At 47.1% G+C, this 16,677-nt stretch overlaps 1 protein-coding gene across 3 annotated transcripts in view; it reads right to left on the reverse strand.

Annotated features, from left to right (window-relative positions):
- Positions 1-16,677, reverse strand: part of SEC14L1 (SEC14 like lipid binding 1) — a 58,004-nt gene that overhangs the window by 20,736 nt on the left and 20,591 nt on the right. For all 3 annotated transcript variants that reach the window (XM_040640152.1, XM_040640151.1, XM_040640150.1), the window contains 8 exons: positions 9,298-9,447; positions 9,048-9,179; positions 7,111-7,239; positions 5,816-6,050; positions 4,439-4,548; positions 2,668-2,857; positions 867-955; positions 164-234 (listed from right to left, as the gene is read on the reverse strand). In XM_040640152.1, coding sequence (XP_040496086.1) covers positions 164-234; positions 867-955; positions 2,668-2,857; positions 4,439-4,548; positions 5,816-6,050; positions 7,111-7,239; positions 9,048-9,179; positions 9,298-9,447 — 1,106 coding nt within the window. The remainder of the gene's footprint in view (positions 1-163; positions 235-866; positions 956-2,667; positions 2,858-4,438; positions 4,549-5,815; positions 6,051-7,110; positions 7,240-9,047; positions 9,180-9,297; positions 9,448-16,677) is intronic.

Genomic DNA, 16,677 nt, shown 5'->3' on the forward strand with positions numbered 1-16,677 from the left:
CTTCCACCTTCCGGAACACTGCAGAAAATGGGAAGAGATTTAGATCTGGTTCTCGAAATCTCAAAGCCTAAAAATCAAACCAGATTTTGGTCCTAAAAGTCAACTAGAAATATTTACCTCACATTCTCAATAAGCTGGAAGGAAAAACAAAATCAACATCTACCTGATAGGTCGACCGAAGACTTTTGTATTTTCTTCACACCGTCTCAGCCCTTCTTCGTTTATGGAGAGAACCTATGTGTAAAATGGCCATAAAAAGCCCATGATTAGTCTAAGTAACACCACTGTGTCAAGCTATGAACCAAAGTGACAATGATACAGCCCTCTGAGCAGGGAGTCTGATGCGGGACTTGATCCCAGGACCCCGGGACCGCAACCTGAGCCAAAGGCAGATGCTTCACCGACTGAGCCCCCCAGACGCGTTTGGTTTATAATTTATGCACACTCTTCTCTTCCTAACTGTCCACACTGTGGAGGCTGAAGTGGATGGGGAGCCTGGAGTCCGGGGGGCAGGAAGGGAGCATTTATAACTGTCCAGGTAAGAGCTGTGAGGACCTGCAGGTAAGCAAGTGTTGGGCAAAGAACACTAGGAAGAGGTCTGATCCTAGACGTGGCTCAAAGGGAGAGGGGGGCTGGGACCAAGCCAATGGAACAAGACGACCCAAAACCAGTCCCCACGAAGTCATCTGAGTGGCTATATAGATTTTTTATTGACACTTCCCTGTGAAAGACATTTTTATAACTTCCGTGCCCTCTTTTGAAATTTTAAATATATATTACTAGAGTGGCCTTCCTAATGACAAAAGCACTCCCTGCTTGCTGTACCAGCTGTAAGGCCACCTCCTGCTAGCAAAGGACGCACTTACGTATCGCAGCAGAGCCTCCTCCCCGAGGGCTCTCACCAAGCCCTTGGTGTCCATCTGTCCCAGCCTGAGCACGTACAGCGGCCGCCCGTCTGCAGGAGGGGAAGGAAAGGTATGGTCAGCACCGTCCCTGATGAGCAGCTGACAGTACAATTCTAGGAACCTTAACAAGGAGCGTGCTTTCCCACTTAGAAGCCGCAGCTGGCCGTGTGTTGCAGGACACCCCCAGCCGCTGCCCCTTGGCCCAGGAGGAGAGGCCCCAGGCACCACTCAACCTCTCATCTGGCTCCAACCATGGGTACTGACCGGGGCCATCGCTAGGCTCGGCCCCTCCCTTAAACCACCAGGGGGTTAGCAGAACTGACTTTCAACAGCCGGGGACGGGGGGGGGGGTACCTCAGAAGATCCAGAGACACTTTTTTCCGTGAATACGGAGTATTTTAAAATTTTCTTTCTTAGGGAAAACATTTTCTTTCATTTCATGAGTTATTAAAAAGTGAATACCTAGATTTTTTTAAAAGCCAGCTTCCCTTGATTCCCATCCAAAGATCAGGATAAATGAGGACTTTCAGGAAGTTTCCGTACCATCCAGCACATGCTGGCTCTTGTTTACAGCCCAAAGTTCTGATGGATGGAACCCGAGAGGAACCTCACTCACTATATGAATGCTGTCGTCACAGGCCAGCTACATAGGGGGAAAAAGAGCTCGGTGGCCACAGTGTCCCCTTGAGTTAGCAGGTTCTCTAGATTCTGGACTCCTGACACCTGGTGCCACACGGGAGCAGCAGAAAGGACAGGAACGGACCTGCTGCTCACCAGCAACTAAGACTTGGCTTTTGTTAATGCAGGGTCAGCACTGTCATCTTGACAGACGTCCCAATTTTCCTTATACTTCTCAGCCGGTCTGGGTCTAGATCTGTTCTACTTAAAACAAAAAGGTCTTTGTACTCCCAAATCTTATTGAAAGAAGATTTATAAGAAGTGTCTCCCAACATGTATAACATACATTGGTTAATGTTTCACTACTAAACTCTAATATTTCAAGGGTGGGAAAGCAGAACAAATGTATATTGCTAGTAAAAAAGAACAGAGCTACAATTAATCTGGAAAAGTATGAAAGATGAAGTCTGGAAAACGGACAAATCTGAGCTGTTCCGTTCTGGAGGAATCTGCTTAGAGGGGGAGGGAGTTGCAGGGCCATCCCTGTGCCGCTCCACGTCTGCGATTCCGTTCTGTCCACTGTCCAACTCCGAATCAGGAAACGGTGAGCACGCCTCTGGCAATGCCGGCTTTCCTGCAAGGCGTGCTATGGAAAGCGGTCCAAGAGAACTGTGCTCACCTGACTCACCCTTCATTTTAGGGGTACCACTTCCTTGGCTTATGTTTTGCTTCCTGCCCAAAACAGAGCTGAAGTTCTTCACTGTTTTGATGTAGAAAACCTGGCTGTATATTTTTATAGATCTTGGAGGGATTTAAGTTATTAAAAGTTCCCTTACTAGCATTGTGCTCCTGAAAACACTGCCCTCAAACTTGTGGGTTTTTTGAAACAAAGTCTCTGTGACTAAGAGAGGTGAAGAAATTTGGCGGCCAAAGGGCCATAAGCCGAGGGAAGGAGCAGACAGCCCGCCCCTGCTGCTCTACGGGGGCTATCAGAGGGCTTCTGAGCGGGTGGAGTGGTGCGTGGCTGGCCATGATGAAGGGGCACCACTTTGCTCAGGCCGGGAGAAGGAGGGCTCAGGCATTCACGGCCCCCTTCGACTCTGAGCAATGTGGCCTCGAAGCACGTCCAGGATGCCCAGCCCACCTTTGTCATGATGGTGCCAGCCTCCCGCGTAGTAGTCCTGAAGGACCTGGGGAGGACTCCAGGTCTCAAGAAGGTAGTCCACCTGGTGCTGCTTTCGCCAAGTCAAAGACTGACACATGATCTCTCTGGCTTTGTCGATATTGAAGTCCCGGGCACGTAAGAACCGAAGAATATGCTCATCTTTTGGGATCTATTAAGAGAAAAAGATGTTTCTAAGCAATGTTGAAAGTTCTAAGGGAACAGAGCTCTAAAACCGGCACTTCTCATCCAGAGGGAGCTGCATTATTGCACTATTTAAAATTAGCCATTACTAAAAAAAAACCTTCCTCAATGCTTTAGAAAATTGGTATCATTAGTTTGAATAACCTTTATAGTATTCCATTTCAACTCCAGCCAAGGAGAGCAAAGGCATAACTAATCTGTTAAACATCAGTTGCTCCAGCTCACTGGGCTGATTTAGGACCGTGGTCTGGGCGCACTGCTCTATATTTACACCACACCAGAACAAAAGTTAGAATACACAGTCTTGTTGGCTTGGGTAGGGGTGGTGGTGTTCCTAACACACACTTCCTCTAAAAGGGTAAGTCAACTTCTCTGAGTGAAAAAGACCAAAACCACATCTGAGTCTCATCTGGCTCGGTCGTCTTCGTCTGCGGCCACGCGCTCGCCGATGCACGCTGCTGGTCCACAGGGGGCAGGAGGGCGGCGGGAGGGGAGCCTGCCAACGACCCCCCCGCTGGGAGAGCAACTCAAGACACTGAGATGGCGTTGCTGCCGCTCAGAAAGGACGTGGGTGCTGGAACCAAAACCTGGCTTCAAACCCTCAGCCCAGCGCTCGCTCGCTGGAAGGCCTCAGGCAAGTGACTTCACTGCTCTGTGCCTCAGTTCCCTCATAGAATAAAAACATCACCACCTCAGAGGGCCGCTGGGAGGACCTTAGAAAGCTCCTAAGAGCGTCCGGTACGCGGTGAGAGCACAACAAACGACAGCGTTACTACAGGGGTCGTGCTCTCGACAAGGGACACGCAACAGTCCTCAGGATGTGGTCGCAGTAACCCGGCTGACGGAATTCGAGAGCGGGCCGACTCCATACAATCCCAGCTTCCTTCTAGGAGGTGACGCCAGCAACCAGCTGGACGCTGCCTGTGCTCACTACCAGCCCCCCATTAGTATGAGGCTTATCGGAAAAACCTGACTCCTTAACAAGGCTAAAATTCTACCAAAAACCTCAAAATGAAAGCTCAAACACTTCTGGTCTTGGAATAACCTGTGAACTCTTTCCAAAGCTTCTGAAAATTAAAATGTCTGAATACTTAGGGGCGCCTGGATGGCTCAGTTGGCTCAGATTGTGACCTCGGGGTCATGAGTTCGAGCCCCATGTCAGGCTCCTCGCTCAGCGGGAGTCTGCTGGATATTCTCTCCCTCTCCTTCTCCCTCTACCCCTCCCCCTGCTCTCTAAAAAAAAATATCTTAAAAAAAAAAGTCTGAATTCTTGGAATAGAATATTGCTTTGTAACTTGACCTGTAGTTGTTTTTAAGGGACCCTCCTCTGGGAAACCTAGAAAAGCACAGCTGATCATCCGTAGATGGGGATCACGACTCGCCATGAGGGACTCCGATGCCACACCCAGAAACACAGATCCAAGGACGCTGGGACCGACAGGGATGCCCCCAGCTATGGCAATCGGGAACATCTGCTCTGAGTAACTACGAGCAGGACCAGGCTCAGAGGCCACAGACAGCACCACTGACAGGGGGCGCGGGTTCTCACTTTGCCCTTGTGGGTTTCCTGGAGCCACTGGCGAAGCCGGATCAGGCAGCTCTCCTGCAGCGGGGTCAAGTCACCCAGGTATCTCTTGATGTAGTCCGCATCTAGTTTGTCTGGAACAGAAGTTACAGGACGATATTTACACAAAGAACACTGGAACATGACGGTTTCCAAAGTCATCCTGCTCAGTTAAGTGTGCTCCCCGAGTCGTAGAACTCAAAGACGGCCCAGGGACAGCAGAGCTAAGCCGGCCCCCTCGAGACCCTCAGCGACAGTCTGTAAGATGAAATCACTGACCAAGCCCCAAGTCAGGCTACTGATTCAATGATATTCCCTGATCACCCTGTGGTCAGCTCTATTTGCAAAATCTCAATAGTATTTACGACAGAAGAAAATCTGTAACAGTTAGACACTGAGTGACTCTTTTAATTCAAACTTTATATAAAGAGGACCCACATGCCATAAAACAGTGAATTGAAACAAGTACGTGGACTTAACCCTATTCTGAACAGAGCCGCTGTACTCAGGAATACAAGAAGTCTCCATGATCGGGGACCATGAATACAGCCAACACTCAAGAGGTGGAAAAACCAAACGTGTCCCCAAACCAATTAAAGTGTCTGCCACCTGCTACCTACTGAATGGCAAACAAATGGCACAGGTTAGCTGCAGAGAAGCAAGCATGGGAAGAGAAACGGCAATACTTGAACAAAACTTACAAGTGGTAGAATTTTCTTGCATGGTTTTACAATGGGCATCACTCGGAGAAATAAAAAAGAGGTGCGTGTGTGTGTGTGTGTGCACGTGTGCGCACATGTGTGTTTAACACACGTGCAAGGCAGCACAGCATAGCGGTCATGTGCAGACCCTGGAACCAGCCACCCCTGCTCAGTCCCAGCACCGCCACGGGCCGGCTGTGTGACTCCACACAAGTTACTCAGCTCCTCTGGCCTCAGTTCACTCATACATAAAGGGCGGGTAACAAGCACTTCGTACCAAAAAGGAACCCCTGTTACGTGAGTAAATATTCATCAAGTGCTCGTAACAGGGCCTAGCACAGAGTGAGCACAACGGGTCTGATGGTGACACAACTGGGTTAAAAAGGGTGAGCTGCTACCTTTCATTCACTAAAGAGGCCTTCAATCAAAATAAATGAAACACATTTCCTGGTTTCCAGAAAAGAATAACTTGATATAACCCTTCCTGCCCATTAAAAAAATTAAATGTTTCTTCATTCTAAGAAAAAAAATGTGGAAAAGGGACAGTAACAATATTATCTCCACATGTCCCCGGAAAAAAGAATGGATGGAGGAAGCGGAGGGAAAGGACACCACGGAGCCCCCTAGCCTTGTTGGCGGGACAACCCTCTTTCCGACCCACCGTCAGGGGTCCCCGCCACGGGCTCGGGTGGCCCGCTGGGGCTGCCGAGGGCCTCACTGCCCAGCCCCTCTGCCTGGGCAGCGTCTGGAACCACGACAGCCAAGGACATGGACTGTTTCTTGCACGATGAGGAGGTCTCTGAGGAGGGAGCGATGGAAGGTGGAGTCCAGCGGGGCACGAACGTTATGCCTTCTTCTTCCAGCTGATGAAGATAGTATTCAATTATTTCTTTTCCCTTTAAAACAAAACCAATTTTAAGGTTAGAATATATTCATCATTCAAATGATTCATCTCCCTCAGGTTTTTAAAACACCAATAAAACCTGAATTGCTACAGAATAAATCTGTAAAAACAAAAGTGAAATGCCTTTGTGTTTTTGTTTTTCATAATTATTTTACTTCCTCTTCTCCAAAGGTCTAGGAAATAATATCTAAAGAGACGGATTTTTCTTTTTATGACTAATTACAAGCACCGATTTACCACACTTGTACTCGATATATGCTTTGTGCCTCAATCCGAATTCTTTCTAACACCCTGAATAGAAAACAAGCCTTCGGAAAGCACTCGGAACCCCGCACGGATACACTTCACAACCATATTCTACACCAACACTGAGCAGCTGCATAAAAATCGGAAGGAAAAGGGGGGACGCCTGGGTGGCTCAGTCGGTTAAGCGTCTGACTCTTGATTTTAGCTCAAGTCACGATCTCAGCGTTGTGAGATCGAGCCCCACATTAGGCTTCACACTCAGCAGGGAATCTGCTTGAGAGTCTCTCTCCTTCTCCCTCTGCATCTTCCCACCGTGCTTGCTCTCTCTCTCCCCGCCTCCAGCCCTCTCAAATAAATAAATTAAAAAAAAAAAAATGAGAAGGAAAGCTTCTCCACGGAAGATGAACCTAATAATGCAAAGCCTGGGGACGCCTGAGAGACTGCCAGCAAGTGTCTCCTCATGCAGCATCTCCTGCCCACAGACCCTGAGGTGGCAGCGGGGGTGCTGTAAGCCAGCTGCTCCCGCCTCAGCCCCCACCCCAATCTCCCAGTGATTCAAGCGGAGGGTGCCATGGCCGGTGGCTACGCGTCCCTCCCTCCCTCCACCGGCCACCAGGGCCACCTGAACCCCATCCAACCCTACGCCACCCGGAACACAAGGCTTGGGGAAAGCCGAAGTACGGCCTTGTCTTGAAATGGCTGGGATCCCTGACTAGCCATTTCCAGCCTTCTGAAAACACCGCCGGCTCGGAGCAGCTCGGAGGCTCCTGCCTCCCCTCTTCCATAAACTCCCAAGCTGGACTCACTTTTTTAATGTTGCTGGTATATTGTTTCATTGCAATTTTTTCCACTGTGCTTTCGAAACCAAAGAAAGATTTAATATCTAAACTTGCAGACTGTTCAAAACAAGTCCAATCTTCATTTTCAGGGTGAACCTGCAGATAAATGAGAAATCGTTCCATTAACTATGCTGACAACGGACAAGGTCACTTGTCTGCTCCTCGACCGACTGATCACCGAAAGGGAACATTTTATTTGAGTAATAATGTTATCATCATGAAAGCACCAGATGGAGAAATTACACAGAGGGGTTCAGAATCATGAAAAGACCTAAATATTATTTCTAAAATACTCCAAAAAAAAATTCTAAAAAGGACTGTTAAAAGGAGAGCTTCATTTTCATTCTTGGTTCATTCATTCGCCATATTGACTGAGCAGTGTTCTCCATCATAAACAAAAGGAAGACCCCTGCCTCATGGAGCATACAGTCTGGAGGGGGAGAATGGCAATTAGCCACAAACATAAGAGGTAAGAAATTCTGTCGTTGTTGGAAGACAAGTGCCAAAGGAGAAAGGAATGGTGAAGCAGGTTAAAAGGACCAGTGTGTGTGTGTGTGTGTGTGTGTGTGTGTGTGTGTGTGTGTGTGTGTTGGGGAGGGGGCAGGAAGCAGAATTAAACAGGGTGTTCAGACCGGCTTCATCCCGAAGGGCAGATGTGAGCACAGACTGAAGGAGGTGAGGGCGGGAGTCAAGCAGAGATGGGGGCAGAGTGTTCCCGGCAGAGGGCGCGCTTGGAGCAAAGGTCCTTAAGGGGAAGCACGCCTACGTGATCAGGAACAGCAAGAAGGTGCGTAGGTTTGTGCGCAAGGAAGGCAGGACAGCAGATGTGAGATTAAGAGAAAATGCAGAGCCTTGTAAGCCACTGGAAGGCCTCTGGGCACCTCCTCTGAGTGAAATGCAGGAGCACTGTGCAAAGTATGACACAATCTGATAGACTTTAAAAGGATCATTTCGGATTCAGCACTGAGGATGTGTTGTAGGAAGGTAAGGGAGAAGAAGAGAGACCCTATTAGATTCTTCTAAGAATCTGGTAACAGAAGTTACTGAAGATTGTGCAGCAGATAAAAGCACTCAGCCTGGTCTTAAAGGGATGCGTTACATGTATCCCCCCCTTTCCCAAAGTCTACGTTCCACCACTTTGCTTTCATGAAAGATCTACATTTGTACCTGGTTTTGATAACCAAAAGAAATCCAGAGAGGATTTCCGCTTTTAGGAAAAAAGGCAAAAAGCGAAAACAGCATTCACCACTTATTTTGGAAAAGCCATTACAGAGGCAGCTCGTACCCCAAGCCCAAGCCGTGACAGTGGCACCAAGCCCCCTCCCAGAGAGCCACACTCAACATCTCAGGGTCAGGACTCCGGAGCCTAGAACTGTGTCTGTGAGCATCTGGGCTTTGTCTGCATTTATACTGTGCATCTGTTAGCAAGATGTGTCCTAAGGTCTCAGAAAAGCCGAAAGAGGTTATTTTTTGAGTCTAGGAACACTAAAAAAATTTTCCATATAAATTCATACTAATTTGCTGTTTTGCTTTGCCCCATTTCGGCATACGAAAGAGTTCACGGAACGCTCTACTTGCAGACAGCAGAGGAAAACTGTAACTCGGGTCCCTCCATATATACTTCTAAAGTGTTAGAGTGGCACCAGAGAGGAAGGGACATATTAAGGTAACATTTAAAGACAAATCAAGGCATCACTAGGCTCCCTTAACTGCTACAACAATGTAATCCATTCTGCAGTAAACCACACCTGCCACCGTGCCGATCCCACCAATGAGAAATGAGTGACCTCTGAAGGGCTGCCCTCTGAGACAAGGCAGTGGACTGCGTAAAGCGGTGGCCAAGCAACTCCCCAACGCAACACGGCGCCCCCACTCGCGTCTTCCCCCAAATGCTGGTTACTCACGGTGTAGCAGCAGTGCTCATTGATGATGACCCGATTAGAAAAGGTTTCATTGTGGGCCTCAATGTGCAAAGTACGTTCCCGAGAATTCAGTGAGTTTTTCTGGACAAAATAAACATAATCAACTCCTGCAATCTTTAGAAAACAAAATAAAGAGAAAAAGGGCTTATTAATAACACCGAATGCAACAGAAGCTGTGACCATACGTTCATCTAGTTTGGGGACGGCCTTTCTAAGGTGTCCCCGCAGGTACCTTTTTCAGCAGCCTCGGGGCGTCTATGTCCAGCTTACAGCGCCTTTCTATAACGTGAATAGCCCCGTCTTCACTCTTGAACTCACTCACAGTGTCACTGTCCACAAACATTGGAATCAAAGGACATGTAGGAAACCTCCTTTCATAGGCCTACAAAAAATTTTTTAAAAAAGAAATTGAACAAAGATGCGATCTGACAGTTTGTCATTGATAGTGTCCCTGGGAAAAAAGCATCTCTTAATACATGTCAACATGTTACATCACAGTCATCTTTCTCTTTACATCATAAGCTTTCAATAAAAAGAAAAAGACATCCTATGTTCATGGATTGGAAGACTCAACGAAGTAATGATGTCAACTCTCCCCATATGGATATAGAGGTTTAACATAACTCCTACAAAATCCCAGCAAGGTTTATTTTTTTTAAGCTACAGACAAGATTGGTTTAAAATTGATATGGAAAGGCAGAAGAACTCAAATAGCTACAATTATGAGAAAGAAGACTAAATTGGGAGGCATCACTCTACACGGTATGGTATTAGCGCTGACTACACAGCTACAGTGATCCAGGCTATTGGTACTGGCAGAGGGATAGACACAGAGATCAATGGACAGAGTAGAGAGCCGTAAACTGACCCACACATATATGCCCAACTGATTTTCGACAAAGGTGCAAAAGCAATTCAATGGAAGAAGTATAGCCTTTTTTTCCAATAAATATTACTGGAGAAATTGCACGCCAACAGGAAAAAAAAAAAAAGGACCTCGACCTGAACCACATGCCTTATATAAAAATTAACAGGGATCAAGGACTTAACCATTTCTGTAACCTTCCTGAAAGGACACCACTACAGGGGCGCCTGGGGGGCTCAGCTGGTTGAGCGTCCACCTCTTGGTCTCAGCTCAGGTCATGATCTCAGGGTCATGCGACTGAGCCCCGTGTTGGGTTCCATGCTCAGCAGTGGTTCTGCTTGAGATTCTCTTTCTCTCTCCCCCTCTGCTTCTCCCCCCTCTAAAATCAATGAATAAACTCTTAATTAAAAAGAAAGAAAGAAAGAAATGACCCCACTATAGAAAGGCAGGACAGATGAGTGGTTGCTGTGCGGTAGGGCAGGGGAGGTGGGTGTGACTGTAACAGGGTAACACAGAAAGATCCCTGGAAAACGTGCTGTATCTTTACCGCATCAACACCCATACCCTGGTTCAGATGACGTACTACGGTTTCCCAAAATGCTACCACTGGGGGAAAATGGTTAAAGAACACATGGCATCTCTCCATATTATTCCTTGTGAATATGTCTTACTAATATATCATGAATCTTCAAATACCTCAAAATAAAACACTTAATTAAAAAAAGAAAGTTTCACTTGCTATATAATTCATCCAAACTTTTAGAACTGCACTCAGGCGCCCGACGGAGTCTGCTGTGTTGTGTGTGGTGATCTGTGAAGACAGCTTCGCCGAAGATCTTGCTACGTTCACACTACAACCCTAAGCTACCCGGCAGCTCACAGGGGTGCGGGAGCAGGAAACCACGGGACTCGGGATGACAAGTCCTGGGCTGTAAGGAGGCGGTAAAAAGAAGCCCAAGGGCTGGGCTGATGCCCCTAATAAAGTGAGGGATATCATTCCTCCGTCAGGTTGTCCTAAAAACGGGGCGGGGGGGGACTGACTTCCTGCCTTAATCACAACCAAGCACAGATTTAAAAAGAAATGTATGGTGTTAAAAAGATTAATGGAGATCTGAAAGCAGTGCAGACTGCTCTGATTTTACCTCCGGCAGGGTGCTAGGGGTTCTGGGGCACCACCATACTAAAAACGCCGCCTTTCGCGGAGAAGTTTCCTGATGTTCCCTGTGAACAGGCGTGAAGTCTGAACAGAAGTAATACTCAGGGGCGCCTGGGTGGCACAGCGGTTAAGCGTCTGCCTTCGGCTCAGGGTGTGATCCCGGCGTTATGGGATCGAGTCCCACATCAGGCTCCTCTGCTGGGAGCCTGCTTCTTCCTCTCCCACTCCCCCTGCTTGTGTTCCCTCTCTCACTTGCTGTCTCTGTCTCTGTCGAATAAATAAATAAAATCTTTAAAAAAAAAAAAAAAGAAGTAATACTCAGATCACAAGAGCTGCACTGAAAACCCCTAAAGCACCAGAGCCACCTATTAACCTCTCCACCTGGTTTTCACCAATCCCACTCCAAGTGATCCCCCACTCTCCGTACACATCTCACCTCCTCTCCATAACATCGCCCGGTCACGCCGATCTGAAAACCTCAGGCTGTGCCCCTGCCGTCTACATATTTACAAGATCCCATGCTAGGCAATGGGAGGGAGGGGAAAACGAAGTAGACAGTTCAGGAAAGGGAGTCAGGAATATAAAAGCATGTCCTAAGAATAAGTATATAAAGGCTTGAGGAGAAAGAGAACACCCTCAGCTTTGGAGAGTTGGTGGTTTGGGAAGGCTTCATGGAAGAGGAAGCACTGACACTGGGCCTCAATGTGTGGGAAGGTCTGTTTATGGTCTGCAAGGAGGGGAGAGATTTCCAGGAAGAGAACCCAGCAGCACAGCCTCAAGGGAACGTTAGGGTGCAAACAGGCACCCAAAGCTGGCAGAGGAGGGAACGGTGGGCTGCAGTGGCACTATGACAAATCAGGTCTCTACTGAGCACTGACCACATGACCAGGCCCTGGGGGCGTGGTGCAGGCCGCCCTAGGGCTGACCTCCTCCACAGGGGATGGAGAAGGAGGGAACTCTACCGTGTGACCAGAGTTGCCTTTTCAGAAATTAATGACAGTCTTGGGGCGCCTGGGTGGCACAGCGGTTAAGCGTCTGCCTTCGGCTCAGGGCGTGATCCCAGCGTTCTGGGATCGAGCCCCACATCAGGCTCCTCCACTATGAGTCTGCTTCTTCCTCTCCCACTCCCCCTGCTTGTGTTCCCTCTCTCGCTGGCTGTCTCTATCTCTGTCGAATAAATAAATATAGTCTTTAAAAAAAAAAAAGAAATTAATGACAGTCTTGCACGGGGCAGTCTGGAAAGGAGGCAAAATTTATGTGGCCACCAGTTATATTTGCTTTTTTAAATGTTTTTACTTTGGGAATCGAAAACATATTCTTCATATTTATCTACTCCCCTCCTCCATTCAAATATATTCTGAATCCCATTACTGCTACTATCTTGATAAATCACACAATATTTCTCTCTTAATGCGTTTTAAATAAACACTTAAGAAGTTTATCCAACTGCTCAGACAATACCACAGATAAGTCTCAAGGAGGCCCTAAAATTTGTATTAAGCACTACACACATGAACAATTCTAGGAAAAATTTGCTATCATTTGTTCCAAACTGAAAACCATCTAAACTGACTTTTAAATTGTAATACATTAAAAAAAACCAAAAAACCAAAAAAACAAAACTTGTACATTCCAGCACTATGACGTACAAAAAAACTGAGAACACTAGGGCTTCAAACAAAACAATTCTTTTTACGTTACATAAAGAGTAAAGTAAGCACTCACCAAGAAACAACATAAGCTAGGGCCTCTCCTATCAAAGGACCTATTAGATCATTTTGAAAATACCCACATCATCTTTTAAACTTTGGAAATAGAATGGTCAGCATCGGGCATTTCCCACACAGCCTAGCCTTTAATTCAAAACCCAGTACAAACTTTCCACTCCCCGTGAAGTCATCCAGCTGTGCAGACGCCTGTGCACAGACATCCACTCGTACCGCAGCCAGGCGGCACTTCAGGTACCCAGGCTGGGAAGCATCTACCTTCCTCCCTCCACACACTGGTCCGCATCCGTCACCCTGCCCCACACGTGTTACTCGGCCACAGCGCAGACACCAAGTCCCATTTCTTCTGCATTGCCCAAAACAATGTCACTGTTCGATAAACACTTTTTGCATTATGGAATAAAGCCTTACTAAATAAACCAACGAATCCAGCTTTTTGTTTCTGTGCTCACTTACCTGGGCCAATCTTTCAGAGATATGTAAGGTTAATGAATTCTGCATACTGTTGGCACAGAAAATCCTAACTTTCTAGAGGGTTGTGGAAAAGGAAGACTGCAGAAAGCCTTAGTCTCTGAAATTGCTCACAGATACTAGATGCCAGGTTTTCAGCACAAACGACAATCTATAAAGTTGCTACAGCCTTTCAGGCATTCCAATTTAATTAAAAACATTAATACATGTTCTAGTTTATCCACAGGAAGGGCCTAGAAGTAATGACATCTCAGCAGTCACAAGAAACTTGGTGTCTAGATCTTGGTTTCTAAATACCACTCCCTACCACAAAGGAATGCACGCACCGTGAGGAAGTGGCTGATGACAGGTCTGGAGGAAGGAAAGGTCAAGGTGAATTTGAAGTACTTATCAGAAATCAAGGATGTGCTCAGTGACTGATGGGGACATGTCAAAAGGACACAGAAACCAGCCCAAAGGGGTTCCCCTCCCCAACTCTGGGGTCATTTGAGCACTAGAAAGAGAAAAGACGGTAAAGTTTTGTAAGCCATAGAGTGATATTCAAGAAAAATGGACAGGGGAGGAAATCTTACAGGAAAATGTCACGTAATAACCACAAGAGCGACCGACACAATTAGAGAATCCCAGTCGTGCCAGCAGCAATCCTGTCACGGGTTCGGCCAGGTTCCACCAAAGGACACTGCTGGGGGGGCTGTCGGGGGAGGCATCACGGTCTCACACTATCATCCAGTTACAAGGGGACAACGGTGCCTTTACGATGGAAAGATCTAGTAGACATCACCCGGACCAAATGATTCAATCACGACCAACAACGGGACAGCCTGACAAGCTCGTGGGACACAATGGAAGCAACACAACCCACACAATCCTCCCAAGAAAATGTGAGCCTGAAGCTCACGGCGAGGAAACAGGCCCAAGTTACAGAGCACTGTACCAAACTAGAAGCCTGGGCTCTTAAAAATAAATGAAAAACGCTAGTGCCTTTTGAAAGATGAACAGAAAAAGCAGAGAACGATCTAGAATAAAGCCAATTAAAGAGACAGGACCATCGAATGACTGGCACTTTGATTAGAATAAAAACAGCTACACAGAATATTTCAGGAAATGTGACCATGCATCACACATTAAATAATATCATTCTGTCCGTGTTAAATAATCAAGAAAGGCTGAATAAAATTAACTCTTCCAGAAGGAACTTCTCCAGAGAGAGAGAAATGTTCTTCAATGTCTCTTAAAAGGAAAAGTTGCTTTCGCAAGAAAAATAACTATTATAATCATTTGCTCACTCTTTTTGTTTAACATAGCAATTGTTTCAATAATAAAAACAAAACCAGGGCCTGATCCATTTGCCCCGGGAAGAAAGCTGCCTTCTGGGTAACTTAGCTTCCTCCTACCTTCCTACTCCCACTCTTCCTCTTTCAAAAGGGATTTCTGAGCCTGCAATTCGGGAGCCTGGCAACAGTACTTCCAGTTTTTAACCAACCTTTGAGTGCAATTTTGAGACGTCAGAAACTCGTACTGCGCTAAGGAAAACCGTATTTTAGTGAAGATATTTCAACTTGAGAATTAATGAGCTTAACAGTGCATTCTGCCAGGAAAAACCATTGAAAAAAAATTCCATTTAAAGAATCTACCTTTAAATTGAACTATGTTCATACACAATTTAGCCAACAAACTAGGCCAGCTGCTTTCCGCATAACGACTTGGATATTCTGTGACACTGGACGTGACCGTCAAACTCACTTAGACACAGATCTGGTTTTACCCCAGAAGGAATCCATCAGTGAAAAAACTAAACATGGCTTACGTGTGTCTCAGAAGTCGCCAGTGCTCCAGGAAACAAACATAAAATCGATCAAGACAATAGGGCAAACTGACCAAAGTCCCTCCGAGTTAGGATTCCATAATTCACAGACTATCAAAGTGACAGGGACATATGGAGGGCCTACCAGAGAAGGCCTCATGTTAAGAACATGAATCCTACCTCCGCTGTGCCTTCTGTTTCGTCCACTGGTAAGGGGTTCCGAGTTACAGGCTACTTGGGAATGCAAGCGTTCACACTTAACAAGATATTTATAAACTTAAATTCTTGAAAATGTGAGCCCTTTTAAAGACAAGTCATAATGCAGTTAGTTCCGTTATACTTCCTTCATCCAAATACTTCATGACAACCCGATCAGATGAGCGATTTTCAAAGGAGCGCATGAGCATGAGCAAAGGCGCAGGGGGAGCACGGCGCGCACCACCACGCGAGGGAAGTGCTGCGTTCACAGCCAAGTCCTCGTCCTCCATCAGTGTCCTCAGTGAGACCCACGTGTCAAGCCACAGCAGACGGGAACACCGACTGGGAAGTTCAAACAAGAACATACAATGGCTCTACTAAAGCTAAAAAGAAATCTGTAAAAACCTGATCGATCCCAAGCCATCTCCCTCTGAGATCAAACACATTTGAAGTTTCAATTATGAATTTCATCTTGGAAAACCTCAAACCCCTGGTTCTGACCACACACTCTTTCCAGGAAGGTGTGACTTCAGCCTCCGGTGCTGTGAGCTCTAAGGACAAGGAGGGCGGGGTGCTGGACGCCACGGTAATCCAGGGAAAGGGCTCGGGGTCTCTCCTAGGGCCTCCCCGTTGGGGTAGGAGTGCGCGCGCTGTGGAAGAGCGGGTGGCGGACGCGCCGCTCACACGCCACACGGCGACACGCTGCCATCTGCAAACACTGGAGGCAGCGTGCACCAGGAACACCTTCTTTGTGCCATGCCTCTCTCCAACAGCCGCCCTCTCAGCCACCACACCGGGACGGAAATGGGCCACATTTGCTGTGATAACGTAGGCGCCACTCGGAGAGGGAGTGCGCAAATACTGGGAGGGCGTGCACGTGAGTGTCCCTGCTGCCCTCACTCACATGTCCACTCCTGCGCTCCAAGAGTTCTCAACAGGAACAGTCTTGTGAAAGGACAGAAAACCTTCAGAATTTCTTCTAAAATCCACATATGTGCAGTTAGAAAACAGCACACGGACGCAGGATCTGGGGCCACTGGTGTGCCGGGCCTCCATCACAGCGGGGTCACTGCACGCAGTGGCCATCTGTGTCCCCTACCCTCAGCCCACACCGGACTCCTCTGCCGCCTGGCCTTTCACTGGCCTTCCGACGACTAGCAGCCAGCAACAGCAGCACAATTCTACACGGCCAGGTAAGAATTACCCACGTTATTAAAAGACTTCACATGTAAGAAGTTTTCGTTCCAGAGAAATCGTTAATCTTATTTACCCATACTATGATAATTTTAAATAGTGTCCCCAAAAAAACACCTAATAGTACGGTATTTTCTGTCGTCTTAAAATAATTGGGGCCAGTGAGACCCAAACTGTGCTTGACTCCGCTCCAAAAG

This window comes from Ursus maritimus, unplaced genomic scaffold (genome assembly GCF_017311325.1).
Source record: "Ursus maritimus isolate PB19 unplaced genomic scaffold, ASM1731132v1 scaffold_24, whole genome shotgun sequence".
In the NCBI taxonomy this organism is placed as follows: domain Eukaryota; kingdom Metazoa; phylum Chordata; class Mammalia; order Carnivora; family Ursidae; genus Ursus; species Ursus maritimus.